At 41.1% G+C, this 23398-nt stretch overlaps 1 protein-coding gene across 1 annotated transcript in view; it reads right to left on the minus strand.

Moving 5' to 3' along the window:
* Positions 1 to 23398, minus strand: part of CIT (citron rho-interacting serine/threonine kinase) — a 3433971-nt gene that overhangs the window by 1976673 nt on the left and 1433900 nt on the right. The window contains exon 20 of the mRNA XM_044069760.1: positions 17713 to 17822. Coding sequence (XP_043925695.1) covers positions 17713 to 17822 — 110 coding nt within the window. The remainder of the gene's footprint in view (positions 1 to 17712; positions 17823 to 23398) is intronic.

Below are 23398 nucleotides of genomic sequence, written 5' to 3' on the forward strand. Positions count from 1 at the left end.
TTTTCTTTCTAATCTCTTCTGCTCTGCGTAGATAGAAACACAATTTTCTACCAACATCCAGTAAATGCAGCAAATATATTCCCCTTTATTTGAAAATTTTGGAAAGAATACTGGGAAGTTAATGGATTGGCTGATGTTGGATTCTGACACTACCGTAAGAAGGAAGGAAGCATTGGTATGTAATGTTATGAAAAATCATATATGGAAGCTTACAAGATCATGCTTGAAGTTCTTAAGTTCTTCAAACAGATCTAATTGCAACTAAAAAGATAGTTTCTCAGGTCAAAAACTTACGATCACATTTAGCTGCTGGTTCAAAGAGAGAATGATTTGAAACTTGCAGTACCAAATTTAAATCCCATGGTGGCATGGGGTCTTTATAAAGGAGTCTTAAAAGAAAAGTACCTCTCAAAAAAGCATTGCACAATTTAGTGGAAGCCAGTGAAGAATTTTGAGATCCCAGATGAAAGTTAGAGATTACTGCGAGCTGGACTTTAATACTTGATGAACTAGCACCTTCATTAAATAAAATCACTAAAAATTCTATAACAGATTGAATTGGAGCTGAGTAGCAGTCTTTCTGATTTTGCTGTGCCCAACAAAGGAACCCTTTCCCTTTACTCCTGTAGAGTTTCCTAGTAGAAGATTTATGGGAAGATAAAAGTATGAAACGGACGGGGAAAGACACCATTATTTGTCTGGCTATTAAAGGAATTGGAAAAATCAAGCAGTTAGTTTGAGATTTGAGATATCTGGGAGAACAACGCCTGTCGGGTGAGACAGGAGGTTTGGAATTGGATCCAGAATCCAAGCTGGATGTAGTAGATGAGGCCAAAGGAAGGGAACAAAATCTGTTGATGCCAGTAAAGTGCAATGAGGATGACCTTGCCCTTCAACTGTGCTGCTTTTTGAAGGAATTAGGGGAATTTTAAGATAAGCATACAGAAGACTGAGGGTCCAATTATGAAGTACAGCATCCCTCAACGATTCCCCTGGTGGGGGGATCAAGGCAAAGAAAGTGCTGCACTTGTCATTTAGGGCAGATGCAAAAAGATCACAGCAAGGCTGGCCCCACTGACTGAAAGTCATTTCCATCACTTTTTTGTTGAAAGAGTACTTGTGAGGTGGCAAGACAGACCTGCTAAGCTTGTCTGCAATCAGGTTGGATTTTCCCAGAATATGCACTGCTATTAGAAAGGGGTTGGAAATATTGTCCATTGCGACACTCGGAGGGCTTCTTGACACAGGGGATAAGATCCTTGTTTGTTGATGTACTAAACTACTGACGTGTTGTCTGTCTGGACTGCAATTGCCCCGATAGGGAGAGCGTCTTGGAATGCCTGAAACACCAAAAGCACCACTGTCATCTCCAAAACATTAATATGCAAGCTGGCCTCTTCAGTGGACCAAGTGCCTTGGACTGTTTTCCCAAGGAAATGCCCCCCCCCCACCAAATCTGGGAAGTGTCCATGGTCACTATGGCCTTGGGCTGAGGGAGGATGTAAGGACAACCTTGTAACACCTGTTGCAACTGTATCCACCAGCAAAGATATAGTTTGCATACCTAAGTTATTCTTACCTTCTCTGACACGGGTTGAGAAAGTATTTGTGCTGCTAGCATATCTTGCTAAAGGCAGTAAAATTACTGCCACTGACATTGATCCCAGGACTTGCAGAATCAATCAGGCTGAAATTCTGATAATGCAAATTATTTTCCTGACCTGCATCCTTATCATTTGCACTTTGAATAGTGGAAGAGTAGCTACCATATGTTGAACACTGTTTCTATGAATTCTAATGTCTGGACTGGTTGTAAATGAGACTTGTTGTAATTTATGATTATTCCTAGATGTGAATAAGTTTGTAGCACCTGATCTCGTGCTTCTATCAGTCGATGACTGGTTGGGGCAGTACGGAGCCAGTCATCTAAATATGAAAACATCCGGAATCATTGCAGTCTCAAGTGAGCTGCTACCACTGCCATGCATTTGGTGAACACCATGTAGGTTGTGGTGAGGCCAAAGGGCAGTGCTCTGAACTGACATTGACTCATCTTTATGTGATAGTACGCATCCTAAAAATCTATCGAGCACATCCAATTGTCCTTACCCAGAAAGGGCAGAATGGACTAAACTGTGACCATCAGGAACTTTGTGTGCTTAACTGACTTGTTCAATACACTGAGATCCAAAATTGCTTTCCAGTCCCCTGTTTTCTTTGCCACTAAAGAGTATTGAGTAAATTCCGGATTATATTTGTTCTGGAGGGACCTCTTGGATGACTTTTTTCTAGCAGCTTTTGAATTTCTAGAACTACTGCTTTCCTCAAGTTGGGTGGAACATCAGGAAATTTTCCAGACAATGGAGGCGGTAAGGAAAATGGAATTATATAACCTGGAAATAATTTGCTGCACCCAACTGTCTTTTGTTATATCTAGCCAGACTTTCTGGTGCAGAGATAAGTGACCCTTGACTGCCTCAAGAGGTAGGCAATTGGGCCTCCATTCAGGAATGCTGAAAGGTTTTGTTGGCTAAAGAATCTCTCGACCCCCGGTTTTGCGGGGCTCCTCTGCCACAGGGGCATCACCTTCTATTACAGCTCCACCCATTGCCTCTGGGGAAACTTATCTCCACGTGTGTCCTGGAAAGGACCCTGGGATTTTCTGAACCACATTTTCTGACCTCCCTTTTGATTCCTGGAAGAAGTCCTCTGAGGGACTGGAGAATGTGTCCTTCACTGTGAGGCCAAAGAAGTGCCATCAAAAGGAGCACTGACAAATGAAGATGTAATGGGCTCTGCAAAATCACACAGGCACATCCAAGCATGCCTCCAGATGGAAATACCTGAACCTGCAATCCTTAAAGCACCTACTGCAGTGTGCGAGATAAACCTGTTGGGTGGATTAGATATAGCTTTTAGGGTTCCCAATTGAGAGACTACTGAAGATTGAGACTTAGCAGTTTTGGTGCCAAAAAGAGATTCTAACAGCTCTTTAATCAAATCTCTTTGAAGCTTTGTAAAATGTGCCAAAATAGAGTGCAAAAGTTGAAGCATAAACACTTCCCAAGTCTATCGACCTAGAGTCTTTATTAGGAGGATGGACAGTGGAACTCTGTTCTGTGGGTTCCTTTTTTGCAGCTGCCTCTACGACTATGGCATCTACTATCACTACTTTACCCCAAAATTCCCTACCTCCTGCTGGTGGAGCCAGAATACGGTTGAGTCTCTTGGGGATTGGCTCAACCATATCCGGTTCCCTCCACACTTGCTTAGATATCAAATCAATGAGCTCATCGGCAGGCAGAATAACCCAGGAGGAAAAGGCTTCCAGAAATACTGATTCCTCCAGAGAAGGGTCTTGGGAAGACCAGCCACCCTTCTGCTTAAGGATCTCAAGAATGTCTCCAAATGAGACGTCATCAGGTGGTGTTTTTGGAGCCCTCTCTCCTGAATTGAAATCCGTATTCTCAGTGACGGACTCTTAACGAGAGTCCAAGTGCATCCTTTTGCACTTGCTCTTTCTGAGGACTTTCTCGATGGGGGTGGCCCAGTGAAGTATCCGAAGAAATTAGGATACCCTGCTGGGTAGTCTGGAAGCTTTGAGCTGGCTGTCCCTGTCGGGCAGAATGTTAAAGGTCATGGTGCTAGTCACTTGAGAAGTAGAAGGTGGATCAGAGTGGGTAGAACCCATCTGACCTGCTGGAGAAGAGGACACTCTCTTAACAAACTCAAAGGCAGATTGTTCCGGGGAGAAGAAAGACAATGGAGCTGAGAAATTAAGTTTCTGGCTCACCACCTACTTCCACCCAGAGAACAATCCACCCGAGGCAGAAGTTGGAGTGCAGCTGTCCAGTGCAGAGGCTCCAAGAGGAAGAGAGAGCTCTGAAAACCTCAGAGTTGACTTCAATTTCATGGATCTGAGAGGGATGCTTCGGCTTGAGTCATCCTGCTCCAGTGATACTGGAGCTAGTACACTCAGAGCAGTATTCAGATCCGAAGACAGTGCTTTCCTTGGATCTGAACCAGATAGACCTGGAATGCTCAGGTTTGAAGACTCAAACAACAGGTTGGAGTAGAGAAGGAGCTGTAATGGGTGGAGTAGTAGATTGGACTTCCTGACCTGAAGGGGTAGGAACCATGAGAACTCCCATCTGAATTTGCTCTGTGAAGAATTTCCTCATCATCCTCTCACATCTGCTTCCGTGAGACTTCTGGAGGAATGAGAAGATTCTAGGGACGGCAATTTGGACAGCTTCTCTAAAAAGGAAGCTGGCACGCTGGATGAATAAGTTGTTCTTGGTAAAGGTTTCGGATCTGAGGGTCTAAGATCCAGAACAGGCTTGATCAGATCTGATGAGGGCTGGATCTTAAGTAATTTCAGATACAAATTTTCTTTCTCCTTTTTAGGTTCTGAGGAAGAAGAGGCTGGAGACTCAGAAGGTCTAGACCTTTTTAAAAGGTCTCTAGATTTGTGTTTGGGGGATTGAACCCCAGTAAAGGCTTCAGAGAAGGAAGCTGGCAGCAAGCTTTTTCAAAGCAATTTATTCTTCCTATCTGCTAGTGTTGGGGTGTTGAACACATGACAGATACTGCAATCCTGCTGTAAATGATATGGGCCCAAACAATATACCCAAATATTGTGGGTACCAGAAGGCAACTTGTACCCACACTTATCACACTTTTTAAATCCTGTAGGACCTTTTTCAGACATTTTGAAAGAAAAAATTATCGTAATAAGAGAAGCAGTAAACTAAACTTTTTTTTTTTACCAGAAAGAGGAGAAAAAGGTAAATACCAACAATAGCATTGAAGAACTACAATAATCTTGTAGATAGGGGAAAAATACCAACTATGGTAATGAAAGAAGTATACACCAAATGTAAAAGGGCATAGGGAAGGAAAGTTAGGTGTACCAATGATGGTAGGAAAGCTTACACTCAAAAGTGTATGATAAAGGACAGTAGAACCGACTTAAAAATAAAATTACAGATTAAAGATTAAAAGAAATAGTTATGTATAAGGATTTTTAGATAAGAAATATCAAAAAAGGACTATTACATACTTGAGAGATGAAGGTGACCATGTCTAGACACAAAAGTGGTAAACAAGAGCTGAGAGATGTTAGGGGTTAAAATAGAAAAGTACACACCACAAATAAAGGTCAACCCACACAGTGAAAAGTCCAAAATAAAGCAGAATAAGACCACCAAGGTTGCGGTTCCACTATTTATTAAACTTTTACAGACCATACAAAAAAAGAAGTTATGTACTCACCATAACATTCCATCTGAGTAGTTGGACTTCATTTGTCATCAACCTGTGGGATGTCGGATCCGGATCGGATCCAAGATGGCAGCTTCACCAGCATCTGATCCAAGCTCCAAGGTCCACCCCTTACCCATAATACCCCTCTATCTCCTTCCTTCTCTCAGATTGAGTTTGCTATACCCTTCACAGGAACCCGATCCAAAAAACCTTCACTAACAAAGATAAACAAGAGTGCTGCAAGGCGCTCTCTCCTGCCTGCCAATGTAGAAAACATAATGAGAAGGTCAGTGGGAAGCAGTGGGGGGACAGTTGATGGCAAATGAAGTCCAACAGCTCAGTTGGAACGTTATGTTGAGTACATAACTTCTTTATCTGAAGTAGTTGACTTCATTTGATCATCAACTTGTGGGACAGAGTCCCCAGCTACCAAAACCTTGGATGTCTCTTATGGAAGGATATTTTGGAGCACCGTGAAGCCAAAGGATGCTCTCCCTCTGGAAACCATGTCCAATTTATAATGAGAAGAGGACCAAGTAGCCGCCAAATAAATATCATGTAAAGACACTCTAGACCAAAAGGCAGCTGACGTAGCCATGGACCTGGTAGAATGAGAATTTATCCTACCCGGAAGGGACACACCCTTGTCTTTATAAACCTGAAGGATGCAAAGGGAAATCCATATAGCAATAGTTACCTTAGAAACTGGTTTGCTCAGAAAGGGTGTAGCAAAGGATACAAACAACTGATCAGACTTGCGAAAGGCTTTAGTCCTGTGCAAATAGAAACATAGTTGTCTATGCACGTCTAATAAATGCAATTTATATTCACCCTTGTTCTGAAATTTTGGAAAGAAAACAGGTAAATTGATTGATTATTTGCTTCAGAGGTCACTTTAGGCAGAAAAGATGGATTAGTACAAAGTGAAACCCTATCTTTATGAAAAATCATATATATGGAGGTTTGACAGACAATGCCTGGAGTTCTGACACTCTCCTAGCTGAGGTAATAGTCACTAGAAAAGCTCTCTTTCAAGATAAAACGTTCAAGTCCACAGAAGCAGCAGGCTCAAATGGTGAAGCAACCAAAGCTTGTACAACTAGGGTAAGGTCCCAAGGAGGGGTAGGATCTTTATCCGGGGGTCTTAAAAGAAAGGTACCTTTAATAGAGGTTTTGCAAAGTCTGGAGGAAGCTAAAGAAGTCATGTTCTTACCTACATGGAAACTGGAAATGGCAGCCAGTTGAACGTTTACTGTGGATGAGCTGGCACCATGCTGAAAAATGTATGCCAAGAACTCAAAGACTGCTGGAACAGGAGCTGTGAAAGGGTTCAAATCCCTCCGAAAAGCCTAGATAGAAAAATACTTCCATTTGCTTCAGTATATTTTCCTGGTAAATGATTTATGAGCTGCCACCAGAATAGTCTTGACCGGGAGTCCTAGCAATCAAGGGAACTGCAGCAGCCAAGCAGTGAGCTTCAGACTGCCCAGGTCTGGATGAGGGACCCTCGAAGGGTGCGAAATGAGATCAGGTATCGGATCCACGATCCAAGGAGGAACCATCAGATGAGACCAAAGAAAAGGAAACCAGTCTTGGCGAGGCCAGAATAGAGCAATGAGGATGACTCTGCTCCACAAATGGCAGACCTTCTGGAGAAATTCTTTCATGAAAGGTAAAGGGGGATAAGCATAAAGAAGACCGGGAGGCCAAGCATGGACCACAGCATCCCAGGGGTGGGGGTTCAGAGTGAATAACTCACTGCACTTTGCGTTGGAAGGAGATGCGAAGAGATTACAGCAAGGCCGACCCCACTCGAGGAAGATCTGCTCCACTACAGAAGAATTCAGAGACAACTCATAAGGCATCAGGATAGCTCTGCTCAATGTGTCCGCCAGTATGTTGGATCGACCTGGAATATGCATTGCTACCAGAAAATGGTTGGTGATTGCCCATTCCCACACTCTCATGGCCTCGCGAGAAAGGGGATAAGATCTGGTTCCCCTTGTTTGTTGATGTACCAGACCACTGACATGTCAGTCTGAATTACAGAGAAAGGAAGGCATGAAGGGCCTTGTAATGCTAACAAGACCACCCTCATCTCTAGAACATTGATATGCAATTTGGTCTCGATCATGGACCACGTGCCTTGGACTGTCCTGCTCGAGCAATGCTCCCCCCACCCTAATTGGGAGGCGTCCGTGGTCATCGTGGCTTGGGGAGGGGCTGCTATAAAAGTTTGTCTCTCGATTAGATGCGAGGAGTGCATCCACCAGAGGAGGGACTGCCTGCAAGCGTTGCTTATATGAATCGGATGTGTCAATGATAGATCTAGTAGTGACCATTGAACTGCTAGTGTCCACTGTAGTACCCGCATAAGCAGAAGAGCACAGGGGAGAAGAGTAATGGTGGCTGCCATGGAACCTAGGGCTCGTAAAACCACCTCAGCTGGAGGAAGATGAGACTGAAGGATCACCGACACATGAAGTCGAAAGTTTTGAACTCTCTCTGGAGTTACAAAGACTCTGGTTTATACCATATCTATTCTCACTTCTATGTAATCCAAGACCTGAACAAGATCTAGAGAAGACTTGGATATGTTGATTGTAATGCCCAGCAAATCTGACAATTTCAGGAAACAGTCTCTGCCCTAACAAAGGTGATGCCTGGTGGTAGCGGCAAGGAGCCAGTCGTCCAGGTACGAGTAGACCTGTTTCCGCTGAAGCCTCAGGTGAACCGCTACTACTGCCATGATCTTGGTGAACACCCTGGGGGATGTGGTGAGACCAAAGGGTAGAGCTAGGATTTGATAGTGATTGGTCCCTAGCCGAAAGTGGAGGAACCTCCTGGAGCATCTGTGGATCTTTATATGGTAATACGCGTCCTGGACATCTATTGAACACATCCAGTCATTCTCCTCCGGGTAAGGCAGGATGGATTGTAGAGTGACCATCTGGAACATCTCTTTGGCAACTGACAGGTTCAGGGTGGGAAAGTCCAGACTAGGCCTTAGGTCCCCCGTCTATTTTGGTGCTAAAAAGAACCTAGAGTAGATGCCTGATCCAGACTGATCTTGGGGCACAGGCTGGATGACTCATTATCTGAGCAGCTTTTCTATTTCGAGTGCTGCTACCTCCCTTTGCATGAATGGAACCTCTGGGAGGTGTTTTGGGAGGAGCCACAAAAGGAATGGTATAACCTCTGGTTATTATTTTAAGCACCCAACGGTCTGATGACATGGACTCCCATGCCGTCTGGTGCCTCGAAAGATGACCCCTGACTGCCTCCAGAGTAGAGCAGTCGGGCAACCCCTCAGGGCTGCTGCGTGGGCCTGTCCGAGAACGGTTCTCGAGACCCAAAATTTCTCGGACCCCCCCGCCTCTGGGCCGGCGTCTGTCTTGTCCCCCTCTGCCTCTAAGGGAAGATGAGTTCTGAGTGTCCCAGGTATACTGAGACTTCCGGAACCACATCTTCTTTTGCCCTCACTGATTCCTGGAGAAGGATCTTTGGGGGTTAAAGAAGCGGATCCTGAGGGCAGTGTGTGTCTTCCCATCCTTTTCACTCTGGGCCAATGTCTCACGAACCGTCTTCCCAAACAAGGAAGAGCCATCGTAAGGGGCATTCGCGAAAGACGCCTTAAAGGATTCCGTAAACTGACATAGCCTGAGCCAGGCGTGTTGCCTCATGACAACACCGGACCCAGCCGCACTTGCTGCTACTTCAGTGGCATGCGAAAGGAGGCACATGGACGTATTAGAAACCACTTTGAGAGTGACCATTCGCGCAGAGAATATGCGTTTATCCTCTAGTGACATGGATTACAGGAGTGTCTCTGTGAATTCCTTTCCCAGGTCTCGCTGCAGTTGGGTTACGTGAGCCAGATAATTCCGCGCCCTTATAGAAAAGGTAGCGGAAGCATAAGTCCGCTTTCCCAGACGGTCCAGTGTCCTGGACTCTCGGTCAGGGGGATGGACCGAAGAACTTTCCTGGGCTAGTTCTTTCTTAGTGGCAGCCGCTACCACCATAGCATCCATTGAGGACCCCTTGTTCCAACTAGGTCTGTCTACAGGAGGGCTCAGGATTTTGTCGGGGTACTTGGGGATTGGCTCCACAGTGTCCGGCTCCTTCCATGCCCTAGTGTTAAGGTCTACAAAGGGTCTGTGGGGGGGGGGGGACACCCAGGAGGTAGTTAGGCCTGTGTCGAAGGCCTCAAAAAATACTGACTAATCTGTGGAAGGCTTGGGGGTGGACCAACCCCCCCTCTGACGCAGGATTTCCATGATGTCTTCAAAGGAGACATTGTCAGGGGGTAATCTGGGGTAGCCTTCCCCTTCTCCAAATCGGTATCCTCAGTGAGGGACACTGGGAAGGAGTCCAGGTTCCTACCTTTGCACGTTCATTTGCGAGGAATCTCTTCGGTGGGACTCTCCAGAGAGGGCTCACAAACTACCTGTGGTTCCTCAAGGGAAACTGCCTGGAGCACATCGAACACGGGCCGTCTCTGTATGGGCAAAATGGCTGAAGATGCACACAAAGGTGAGGGAGTCAGGGCGGAGTCCGAGGAGATCGTCAGGGGCTTCGATCCACTGGAGAGAACCCTCTCCACCATGTCGAAAGCCGTGGGGGAGTGAGCCTCCCAGGAGACTAATAAGGAGTCTGCTCTCCCTGGATCCAATGCGGGGATCGGAGCCGAACCCGACGGAGCCAAGATGCTGAAGGGAGCACTAAAGGAGAAAGGCCCAACTCCACGGATCCGATGCCCAGGCTTCGGCTCTAACAGCCACTCGGGTCTGAACTAGTCGGATTCGACACGCTCAAGGTAACGGCTGGCATCGAGGTACTCAGTACTATCGGCACCGACCCCCTGACTCCAGGACCTCTCAGATCCAAAAACTCCAATACCGGGGGTTGGACCAGAGAAAAGATATTGGGGCAAAGAAGGGAAGCGATCTCCCCCCCTCCAGAGGGAGAGGGGGCTGGCAAGATCCCCATCTGAATCTGGGTGCAAATAAACCTTCACATCATTTTGTCTATGTCCGCCTCACTCAAACTTCTGGTGGACAGCAACTAGGCCGATTGGGAGAGTCGATGTACGGAGGCCCTGGAAAAAGGTCTAGGCTCCTCCGGTGAGAATCTGGGCGATGAGAGCAGAGGAGAAACTGGCCTGGAAACTACCTGTTATTTAGGAGGAGGACCCACCGGATCTGCCCGGTCTGGGGGATCTCTTCATCTCTTTGTCTCTCTCTCTCTCTCTCTCTGTCTTTTTTCTCTTTTCTAGGCTCCCTGTCCCCATGCCTATGTACCGGAGGTTGAGTCCCAGCCTGGGAGGGAGTGGAAGAGAAGGTGGCTGAAGAAGTGGTCATGGCCGTGACCGTAATAGAAGTGGAGGCAGCCACCTCTGAAATAGGGAGAAGTCCTTTAAGGATCAATTTTGCCCTGCGATCCTTTAGGGCCTTGGGTTTGAACCCCGCACAAATAGGGCAGTCCATGAAAAGATGGGCTGCCCCCAAACACACCACGCAAAGAGTGTGGCCACACACTGTGCATTTTCTGAAGACCAGTTTAGATTGCTGATATGCCATGCCAACAAAGTAAAATACAAGGCACAAGGCCTTAACCAGCCCGACCACACCACTCACTAGCAAGGAGCGGAAAAGGAGAGAAGGCCTACCCTAACTGCTACAGCAAAAATTTTTATTTAATTTATTTAAAGACAGAAACATGACGCAAAACAAAGGGGAAGTTAAGCAAAGGGAAAAAGGAACCTGCCTGAACGAACAACAACACTAACACCCAAAAATAGCCAAAAAACACACCTACCACACCTGGAGCTCAGGGACCACGCTGCTTGGCAAAGCCACGGCAAATGAGCTCTGAGGAAAGGAAGGAGATGGAAGGGTATTATTGGTAATGGGAGGAGCTTGGAGCTCGGATCAGATGCTGGTGAAGCTGCCGTCTCAGATCTGGTCCAGATCTGATATCCCACTGGTTGATGATCAAATGACGTCAACTACTTCAGATCTTACAGTTATTTTTAAATACACCAAACAATTAGCAACCAATAAAACAATGGACCAATCTCCATGGCAACATGGGCACATTAATGAGGTAATTTAGAAGTCTTTAAAAAAGGCTTCAGTGAAACACTATATTAATAACAAAACCTTTATCTGCCTGGAAAGTAATAATCCATTTTAACTCTTCATTTTCAGTTTTGTTATTAATACATCCCCATCCAATATCTTGATCAATAAGTTGCAGCACCATAAATTAAAAACTATGATCTGTATTCTAACATGCCTATTTACAGCATTAGTAACCACATCCCCTCTTATATTTCCTAGATGTTCAAGTACCCTATATTTAAACTTGCGATTGGTCTTGCCTACATAGAAACAGGAGCATCTCTTCCAAGTGCCTAAGTAAACTAAATTACTACTTTTACAATCTGCATAGAACTTGATATCGTACCTGATCTTCATAGTCGGATGAACAAAATTTTTTTTTCCAGAAACCTATTTACAAGCCTTGCAAGTACGACATGGAAAACTTCCTTTTTTATCTGTTGGTATGCATATCTACCTATTACCACCATAGCTTAATCTCTGTTTTAAAGATAAGCCATTTTTTTAAACTAAAAGAGGGAGTGTCACCAACCAAACTCTTTATTTTTTCATGTCAATAAGATTGGCCAGTTATGTTTAATGATCCCACAAACTGAATTAATATCCTTAGTATATATGAAATTAATCCTAATTCTACCATCCGTCTGTCTATTCCTACTATTTGTTTGTGTACCATCTGAAAAATAAGAGTAATATGATTACTTGAAAAAGCACTGTTGTTGGTTAAAAAGGCTGTAACAGTATCTACGCCATACAAATTTGGTATTACAGTAAACAGTGTACACACATCCATTGTAACTAAAATTAAGCCCTTATGATCACTTAAGGTACTCACACATTCATGTAAACTTGTAAGAAGTCCTCAGCATCCTTTAAAACTGCATGTGCCTTAATCAGAACAGAATTTAGTTTATCCTCTACATAACAGAAAGTGGGTCCATTATCCACACCTGTGCTGCAACAACTGGTCTCATGGGTGGTTCAATGGAATGTTTATGCACCTTAGGGTGACCATACATAATCAGTATCATTGGTTCTTCATTATTAAAATACAGGTATAACTCCTAACTTAAAATTCCTGTCATTAACAAGTCATACAACTCATTGTGTACCTCATGAATCAGCCTATTCACATCTAATAATGCAATCTGCTGATAACCATTACAGTCAGAGAGATGTTTATACATGGATTCAATATAAAAACTTGAATCCATTATAACAATCGCTCTGTCACTGTCAGTGGAGCGAATACATATATTTTCATTAGCACACAGTTGATTTAAAGCTTCATATTCTTCACTATTTAAATTATAAAAGTGCTCATCTCTCTCTTCATATCTTAACATTTTGTAAGTCATTTTCACATACCTTTAGAAAAAAAAAAAAAAAAAAAGATGTTGGGGGTTGGTGAATTATGGGTGGGGAAGGAGCTTGTGAGTTTATTGGAGGCTATGAGCTAGCATAATGGCCGAGTCACATCTGAAGATCGGATCCAAACCCATTTTGTGAGGAATAAATGAAAATTTACATCATCAGATCTGGTTGCCACAATCAGCTGCAAGCTGCAATCACAGTAGCCGTTAAGGTCAACGGAGACCAGGATGAAGACCTGGAAGTTGACTGGAGAGAAAGGACAACTCTTCAAGGAAATACGCAAGACTCTAGCGCCTCAGGAAGAAGAGGAAATAAGTGGAGTTGAAGAAGAATGGCAGCACTTAAAACAGTATGTATGAAGACTACTGAACAGATATACGTCTGAGACAGGTATGGAAATAAATTACACAAGGAAAGCCAGTGGTGGAATGCAGAAGTCCAAAAAGCCATCAAAAAGAAGGAGCAGTGCAGGAAAAACTGGACAATAGGAAAGACGGATCAGACTAGTAAGGAATACTGGTTGGCTAACAAACAGGCTAAGACAGAGGTTGCAATAGCAAAGAACAAGGCATCAGAAGTACTCTACTAGCTTCTGAAAAGTGACTCAGTAGAAGACACAAAGAAACTCTTATCAGGTTGCTTGGCAAGGACAGAAAGAGAAAGAATATAGTCAGACACCTTTCATAAGGGATGCTAGTCCACATGACATCAAAATAGATGGAAGAAGTATTTCCAGCAGCTTCTAAATGAAGAAAACCCATAAAAGCTGTACTGTCCCAGACACAGTCTACAATGAAAGAAGAGGAGGAGTCTACGACAGAAGTAAAGAAAAGCAGCAAAAAAAATTAAGTCAGGGAAAGCCACAGGGTCAGATGAAGTCACTGCAGATATGACAAAGAATTTGGGTGAGATAGGGAAGAAATGGCTCTGGAAGGTACTCATAGCAGTATGGAGAGAAAGTTATATCCCAGATTACTGGAGAATAAATATGAGAATAAGCATGTGCCAGTGCACATGAACAAATGGGACATTCACAACTGTGGGCAGTACAAAGGTATCAAACTCCTATCACACTGTATGAAAGTTCTGGAGAGGGTGACTGATAAACAAATGTGTACAATAGTAGAAAGTTAGACGGGCAATGATCAGTTTGAATTCAGATCAAGATGTACAACTGAACCCACATTTGCAGTGATACAGATACTTGATAAGAAGATGGAGATAAAGAAAGAGTCCATCTTGGCATTCTTAGAGAAAACCTATGTCAATGTCCCAAAAAGACTGATTTCAGTAGACATGGGGTGGTTCAAAGTCCCAGAAAAATTGGGAAGTTCCCACGTGGAGAGGCTGTGCATCAAGGTGCAGCTCTGAGCCCACAGCAGGTCATACTGCTGATGGACTAAATTAGCAAACAAATTGGAAAGGACAGATCAGCAAAGTTGCTGTATGCAGACAATGTGGCATTACAGTTAGACTCGGAGGAAGAACTTCAGCAAAGGAAAGGGGAATGGAATGCAAAACTGAAGGCACATGGGATGGAACTGAATACAGATAAGATGGTTGTAATGACAGCAAATTGAGGAAATCAAAAGAGGCTGAGAATTGAGATAGAAGGAAAAACAGTGGAACAGGTTAACAACTTCAAGTATCTGTAAGGAGTGGTTGAGGATAAGGGAAGTCTGAATAAGGAGTACAAAGCTAGAATCAGAGGGGCTGCAGTTAACTGGCACAGAAAAATGTATGACAGAAGAATGGCAAAGAAGATGAAAAGTAATGTTTTCCAAACAGTGGTAAGACCAGTACTACTGCATGGTAGAGAAACCTAGGCAGAATAGCTGAGGAAGCTAGACGTGATGGTGGTGAAATCCCTGAGATGGGTGGCAAAATGCACACTGTGAGCCACACTAAGAATGAGGACATAAGAGCAGAAACCAAAGTAGCTCTAATTGAAAAGGTAAAAGAAAGCATATTACAGTGATTTGGGCACATCTGTAGAAAAGCAGAAGACAATCTGGTGAGAGGATTTGGGACAGACAGGAATAAGGCAAAAGGAAATGAGCACTTCTAGCAAAGAGGTTGATGGACTTTGTGAGAGAAGACCTGCAACATTAAGGCATGACTGTTGAAGAAGGTATAAGAGTGGCATTGAATAGAGACAGATGGCGACAGTTGACATGACACCCTAACCACATGTAGAAAATGGGGAAAAGGGGAGTGGTTGATTACTGCAATTAATTTTTTTGTTAATTGTACAAAATTTACCTCTGCATCTTTAATTTGTATCAGCATAACTGAAATTCTTTCTTGTCTAAGTAAAGTTATTTATTCAATATTAAGACTTTGTGGCTAGTAGTTATGTATTTATAATCTGATAAGATGGTGTTATTTAGCAATGTAGGTTGTCAATATGCTGATATCCACCTCTATATAGCCAGACTGCTCAGCACGTAAACATTTTCTGTTTCTTGATATTGAAATTTGGTTACTGATCAAGAGTTGGATGGTAACTGGTGTATTGGTCTCTAGACATTTCCAGGGTGGTGACAGTATTACCTTGTCATGATGAAAACTGTGCTCAGCTGGAAGATTCTACCCAGCCACCCTTGGAAAATATTTGTGCATAAACATAAGCAAAGTTAATTTGTTTGAAAGGCAGTTATCATGGGAAAGTAGCAACAGGAGACACTGAAGCTCACAGCCAATGTGATGAGAAAGGGGCCTGCTATGCTAGGTTAAAGACTCAGTTGGATATCAGGACGGTGTGGTGCCCTTGTCTGGGTTTTTTTTTTTTTTTTTTTTACGGTCATCTGTGGGGCAGCCAGTTAGGTGACTTGAAAAAAAATCCCTCTGGAGGCCATCAGACTTGCTTGTGAGTAGCGAAGCCAGATCCAAGGACTGTAGCTTCTACCCCTCACATATCCAGTGCAACATGTGGTTGTCATTCGTGGGATTCAAACACTAACATTTCCAGACTGCTTACCACAATTATGACATTTTAGTGCATGCAGCTTTAGTACACAAGTAATTCTAAATGTTGTTGATGGCACCATTTTGAAAAGGCATGTACTATTATTTCTGCCTTTATTTTTAATTTTATATGGTTTAGGCTTCATTTTACTCTCATTCTTAGTAACCTATCTTATTTTGTATATGTCCGTGTTATTGGATTATTAACTGCATATTCAAAGGTTCATTAGCTCTGCATACACTAAATCCTTTGTTTGCTGTTAATGTTTTTCTCTATACCCTACTTCTGATACGTCTTTTTTTTTTTTTTGGTGCAGTAGACAATATTGTCCCGAAGCATCTTATTCTTTCTAGTGTTTCCAGACTTCAGTAAAAAAAAAGCCTTACATAGGGAAGACTTTTCTCTGGTCCACAATACATTTGAAATCTCTGTCATCATTGCTAAAGCTGCCTTTTATTACTTCTCCTTGAGTTTAAAAGAGTTAACCTTTGTAGATTCCTCATCACTGAGATCTGGAGAATGTTGTACACTGGACTTTGTCTTGCTTCTCTGCAAGTCCATGCATAGACAAATGTTGCTTACATTTTTGGACCCAGAACTTCCACTTTTCAAACAAGTTACCATGGAGCTTAAGAGACAATTGATAAACTATAGATACTCAAGCCAAAATGATCAGGAGGGCGTATAACTCCCTTTGTTGGCATAGGCATTAAATCACGTTCTTTTTTGCCTCAGGTGATGGCAGCTCATGTGGATGCAAAAGACCACACTGCACATACAGGAATTTCCCAATGACATGGACAAACCTTCTCATAATCAGTGTGAATACTACTTCTGGTCTCCCATGAACGGGCACTGGTTCACGGGGACTAGTCTGGCTAACAAAGCATAAATAAGTAAACAAGCCAGGACATTTGTGTTTCAGTGTGTTTTCTGTGTTGTGTGACAGACAGAACTATGCAACAGTGAGATGTAAAATGCAAAAGCAATTTCTCAAATGTTTAACAAAAATACTTCAGAAAAGGGTATTTTTAAGCGTAATACACTGCAATGCGATAAATAGGAGTTGTGTGTGTTTCCAGTACTGTAAAAAACAAAATTAAGACTGGTTTCTTCCTGTTAATGTACTTTTTGTTAAATGGGGTGAAGCACTGACATACATGTTTTGCCACTTGGCTAAGGAGCACTATCAGGTTAAGTGACTTGTTCACAGTCACACAATAGGCAACTGGATGCTGACAGAATCAAACACTGCACTACGGAAAGCAGCTTGTTGACAGCTCATAGCCTTAATCTGCTGCACTACTGACAAGTTTCTATGGCTTCTCCAAGTGGCTTTGGGTACCTGCATGTATGTAGTCATCTCTCAATGGTCAAATTATCCAGTTTTCCATCCTGTACATGATTCTAAAGATCACAGAATGAATACTGTATTAATCCAGCCTCAGGTGTTGAGAAATAATGTTTAATTCTGACAGTATACAATGGATATATATCTTCCAAGGCTGAGACTGAAATGTGTGCAATGGTATCAGTGCTCTACCCCAGTTAACAAATGTAAAATAAATAAAATCAACTTACGCCACTTATGATGTAAACTGTCGTGAATAGTTATAATGAAAGGAAACTGGTAAAACTGCATTGTCAGCAACAGCTTTACTAGAACCTCATGGAATATCCAAATCATATATTACACATCACCAGTAAGGTTAATTTCATCTTGAAGTAAAAATAACTCTACATATATACGCATGTGTGTGTGTGTGTGTGTGTGTGTGTGTGTGTGTGTGTGTGTGTGTGTGTGTGTGTGTGTCTTTCTCTCTATTTTGATATATATATAGATATACACACACACACACACACATATATATATATATATATATATATATATACACACACAACATCTCCAGCAAGCAGGCTGTTACAAGGAACAAAGCATTACACAGCAAATGCAGGGTTATGCAAGGTGGCTAAAATACTCACATGTTCCTCTGTGTAAAAATACTACTGTTTGCAGCAAGCTTATTGGCTTCAGAAAGCTCAGCAATTCTCTGCTCAAAAGATTTTATATTTGACTCCATGGCATTTATCATCTGAAAAGTAAAACAAAAGCATGACTGCTCTGTTGTACATCACACACTTCCAGATCATACAGGCAGAAATAATCTCTAGATGGTGGTGATATGAACTACTACATACATCTCTCTCTCTCTCTACATACATACACACACACACACACACACACACACACACACATATATATATATATATATATATATATATATACACATACATATATAAATATATACATAAACATATGTATGTGCGTGCGCACGTGTTTTACATATATCTATATCTAACTGCTTCCTCTTCATGTTCGACATGAAACTATAGATAGCACACTTAGATAGTCTATTGCACTTAGCAAATTGCCAATGACAAAGTTTTTCCTGAAAAATTATATAATCTGAGATTTCCAAGATGGCTACACACTGATCAATAGCTTAATTTCACCTCTTCCAGTGTGAAGACAGAAACAGGGAAATAAGAAAGGTAATACTATCACCCTGGGTAAAACTCGGTTACTAACTAGTAAGTACACTGCCTAGATGTCAGCAAAGAGGAAATTTTGAGAACATGAAATAAAAATCAACCAGGAAAAGAGTAAACAAAATACTGGCTGGGAAAAATCTGCAGCTGTTCAGCATAAAGCAGTTCAAGCCTCAGCTTTGGTACAAGAGACAGCTTTCAGTAATTCAAAGGAAAGAAAAAATCAAATGTGTTCAGATGTGATTAATATAAATGAAACACTGAAGGAATACATTGACTCAAATAACAAAAGACTGGAAAACCGTAGAAGATACTTTAACTAGATATTAAAATGATCTGATAAAACTGGAAAAAAAAATCAGAGTTTGAAATTAAATGCCTGGCAAGTATGAGGCTTCTGAAGAAGAGTTGTTGCTAAAAAAAAAAATGGTAAAGTTAGAAGGCAGTGTGCAGAGAAAATGTGAGATGTGCTGTACCAAAGAAACTATAAGGAACATAATGCATTAATTTTATGAAAGCACAAATAAGCCAGCTGACTGGTATTACAAAGCAGATTTGTTAACTGAAAGGGCACATTGAGTGTATGGTTCAAAGTTGTCCATGAGAAAGCAGTTAAAATCTAAATTAGTATAGATGTAATTATGCCAGCAGTAAGAGTGGATCCTGACAACACTGTTGGAAAAGCATTAAAACTTGGGACAGCAGAGTGTTTATGGAAAATCATTACTCACTGTAAGCAATACAGAAGATAAGCAAATTTATCACAGCAATCAAGGAATGTCAAGACACGGCTGTCACATTCAATCTGCTGTAGCCAGCCATCTTCAGAATATGTTTCTTGGACGATCAAAGGTACTTTTGGATGCAGGCTAAGCAGGAAATTTAAAAAGTTTATGCAACAAAAAAGGAGCCAGTAAAAAGGAGACTTTGCTTCATATTCTTATGAGAATAAAGTTCCTAGAGTCTTTGCCAGTGAAACCCTTTCTAATGTTTCAAAGGAAAATGATTGAGAGAGAGAAAAAAGCACAGGAGTTGACTACAAGAATCAAGCGTAACTTGGACTTGAACCAGACTCTGCTGTTGGGAGAAGACCAACAACATTGAAACTAGTGTATAGATAGACTATAAATCATCAATCACACTTGTGAAATATGGCTTTTCAAGAAAAAGTGGATGAGAAAGACTTAACATTTGCTGACTTTTTTAAACTTGTGAGTGGACTGAAAGCAAATACTTCACTTTCTGACAATGTTTAGAAGGACACTAAAAGGAAAAAAGAATAACAAAGTAAACCAATGTGTTATCAGTATTTGTACGAAACATGTCATGACAAACTGCAAGTTATATAGTAAAGCAGCTTTTGATACTGTTATGGGGCGTTTATATTACCCTATTGTATGATCTAAATAGCAAACGCTATTTCATCGTACCTAAAATATGTAAACCACAAAATATTGAACATACAGAACAGCAAATTTTTTCCCAGGGAAAAAATTTGCTGTTCCGAAACACAAACACACAACACAAGCACACCAAAGTAAATAAACCACACATACACTTAATAAAACCATAATTCTAACCCTACACTACTACCTAACCACAAACCTTAACCCAACCCTAACCCTAAAGTCCATAACTACCACACACTCACCTTACCCGCTCCCTAACCCTAAAGCCCCTAACTACTGCACACTCACCTTACCCGCTCCCTAACCCTAATGTCCCAATCGGACACTCACCTTACCCTGATCCATTTCCACATTTACCTTAACCTGGTCCTTAACCTCCGTTCGCATACTTACCTCACCCCACTCCGTAACCTTCCCAACACAGTATAGTAAATAGCAAAGCCATTGAATGGACAACCAAAATCTTACCCTAGGTAAGATTTCGAAGTTCTGTGGCTTCGCTATTTTGAGTTTTCAACAAAAATGTGTCGATATTACAGCATTCGAAGTTTAAAAACTTCAATACTATAATATAGACCTGCTATGGGCAACGCTATTTTAAATGTGAGGAGAGTCTTCAGTGACTGCTTATGTGTTAAAGATGTGGTAAACAAAGCAAAATGAGTACTTTTTAGTTGTAAGCAATATTGGCTTTGCAGTGTAACAAGAAAAGACAGGTTGGATAAAAGCAATCATAAGTTAACATGCTGGGATCTTGGGCTACAGGGGTTTAAAAGTGGACTGATTCTATTATGCGCATATTCAAAAATCTCATGTAATATAAGTGGGAACAATAGCTTTTTATCATACTGATACAATAAGCTCTCTTATTTCTACAATGGTTGATGTCTACAATAATGCCATTGGATTAAGGTATAAAAAAAGATTTTGTTTTAAGTAAGTAAGCTTGAAAAATAAGAAGAAATGATAAATGCCATGAAAAATGCTAAGTTTCTTTTATCTGCAAGGATGTTAGCTTGCTGTTTTCCATTAGCAAATGTTCTCAGTGGGAGTCAAGATGTTTGCATCTGAAAGGAAATGTATGTTCTGTCCTGAGTGAAACTTTACAAAGATTCCTTCATTCACAAGTTTAAAAAAGTTATCAAAAGTCAAGTCTTCCTCAGCCACATTTTTTTAGCAAAACCATACTTTACAAGTACGATTAACGCATTTTATAGAAGAGTGTTTAGTCTCATTTAAGGATAGCCAGTGCACTTTTTTCTTACGGCTAAAAGTTAATGTTTTATGAAAGGATATAAGCCGTTTTCCATATGTGGGATGGGAACACAGATAAGAAAAGGACAGACAGCAATCAATGCAAGGAGAAACAGCTGCAATATGTGCTTTAGAATGGGTAGCCTTAATTTTAGGTTTGGTAATACCTGTGGGTGCAACTGTCAGTTTAGAGCAATGGTACTTATCTGGTGGGTTAACCTTCATTTATTTGAAGATGTACATCGTTTTGTGTTTGCTCTAAATTAATAAAGGATGGGGTGCTCTGAAAATGTAGTTTTATTTTAATGAGAACCCTCAAAAAAAATCTTGAAAATGTGATATATGTTCATATGTAGAGGAGAAGAAAACTGTATGAAATGATCAGCCTGCCAAACATTATTACTGTGGGCATGTAAGACAAAAGCTGGAAATGCATATTCAAAAAACTCATGAAATATAAGTGGGAACAATAGTTTTTTTATAATACTGACTATGCTATCCATATTATCCTGGAATATAAATGGCCTTACAGGTATAGATGAAAAGAAACGTACTGAATTATTTTAAGAAATGTAGAGTGCAAGTAGCAATACTGCTGTAGACACATTTGAGAATAAATGAGCATGTGCAATTGACAAAGAAAGGGTTTTAGGAATGATATTCAGCAGAATATCAGGGACAAAGGAAAAGGAATAATAATACTGATTGATGGAGGGCTCCAACAGTGATAGAAGAGGAAAAAAAGACAAATAATGGTAGCACTGTGGTAGTAAGTACCTACTGGCAAGGAAGAAAGATTACACTAGCATGCATCGATATTCCACCAAAACCTGCTATTATGGAGCTTAAGATACGGTAGAAGCATTGATGACACTTCAGTAATTTTATGAACATTTGTATTAAGCAGAGAAATATGAAAATCAAGAATGAGCACAAATGGAAATATTTATATAAGGGTGAATTATGCCAGACCCATCATATCCAGCTTCATATGCACCTATTTCAACTTTAAACCATGATTATTAAGTGTTTACATCTACACTAGCTAGTAGAATGGCAAAGAGGTCGACAAAATTGATAGACATGGATCAATTTGGTTCTGTGAAGGGGGGGGGGGCAAATATTTGAAAACATTAATGGAACAACGATGATCCAGAGAGAAGCCAAATATAAACTATAGCTGTTGTTGGCAGGTTTTGATGCAGAGAAAGCATTTGACAAAATAAGCTGGGATTTTTAGGAAAAGGGCAATGGAAGCATTTGCATTCCCACACACAACGATGAGATTAATTAGCAGGATATAGCAAGAATTAAAGCGGAAGCATTCTTCTCTGATAAGTTGAGTTTCTGCAGATAAAGCAAAACATAAGTGCCTACTTTCCTTTTGTTATTCGCTTTACATTTAGAGCCAATTGTAAAGAAAATAAGGGACTCAAAAATCCAAGGATATAACTGGCATAGTAATCAAGAAAAGTTGACTTTTTTGTAGATGATATTATCTTGTACCTGATAAATCCTGAAAAGAACATCTAAATGTTGTGGAAGTCTTTTTGACATATGAAATTAATAAAGATAAATCAAGGGCTATAGCTGTTAATTATGTACTCGCACACAAATACAGAATATTATATTCATAAAGCAGTAGAAAGCATTTCAAGAACTAAGCCAACAGGAGAATAGAGAAAGATTTTACCAATGGATATGGCTGCAAGTAGGAGAACATTAAATATGCAAGAAGGGGTTGGAATTTACTGGAGAAAACTGGCAAAAGAACCAAGGTACTGGGAGTTAATAACTAGTGAGGGAAAAGAAAAAGAGTGAGATGAGGTCAAGAAGACATGTAGAATGCAGGCTACAGAGACTGCCTTCCCTATCAGGGATTATTATCAGAGTATAGGGAAAGAGATAAGGATACTGGAGTGCTAAGTGAAAGACCAGTTCTGCTAGAGATTTAGTCAAGTCTGTTAATAAAAAAAAAAAAAAAAAAGGGGGTAATCAGTAAGCCATATAACATATTTCATGATAACTATGAGACACAGAGGATTTTAGAAAAGATTGGGAAGGGAGACTTAGAAAGGCAATTTACAAAAGAAAAATGGGAGGACATCCATATGGCTCCCAAGTATGTATAAAAGTTCAAATGGTTAAGGAGTTTTGTTGAAAATGTTTACATAGGTACTTTTATACCTCAAGCAGATGTCAAATATTTGTTTTCATTTGTGTGGCAAATGTTGGAGGTGGGATAAGGGGCCAGGATAACTGAGAAAACTGTTCTATTAATTTTGTCAAATGACTGCCTCTCCCTCCATCATTTCTGCAAAAAACATTCTGGGAATCATTGTACAAGTCATTACTGCAACATTGATCAAATGGTTAACATAGTACAGTTGTGTAACAACATACCACAATAGCTGATGTTCTAATAGATCACTGTTGCAGTATATGTATCCTCTCTC

Source organism: Protopterus annectens, chromosome 4.part0 (genome assembly GCF_019279795.1).
Source record: "Protopterus annectens isolate FY-2018-M chromosome 4.part0, PAN1.0, whole genome shotgun sequence".
Lineage (NCBI taxonomy): Eukaryota > Metazoa > Chordata > Ceratodontiformes > Protopteridae > Protopterus > Protopterus annectens.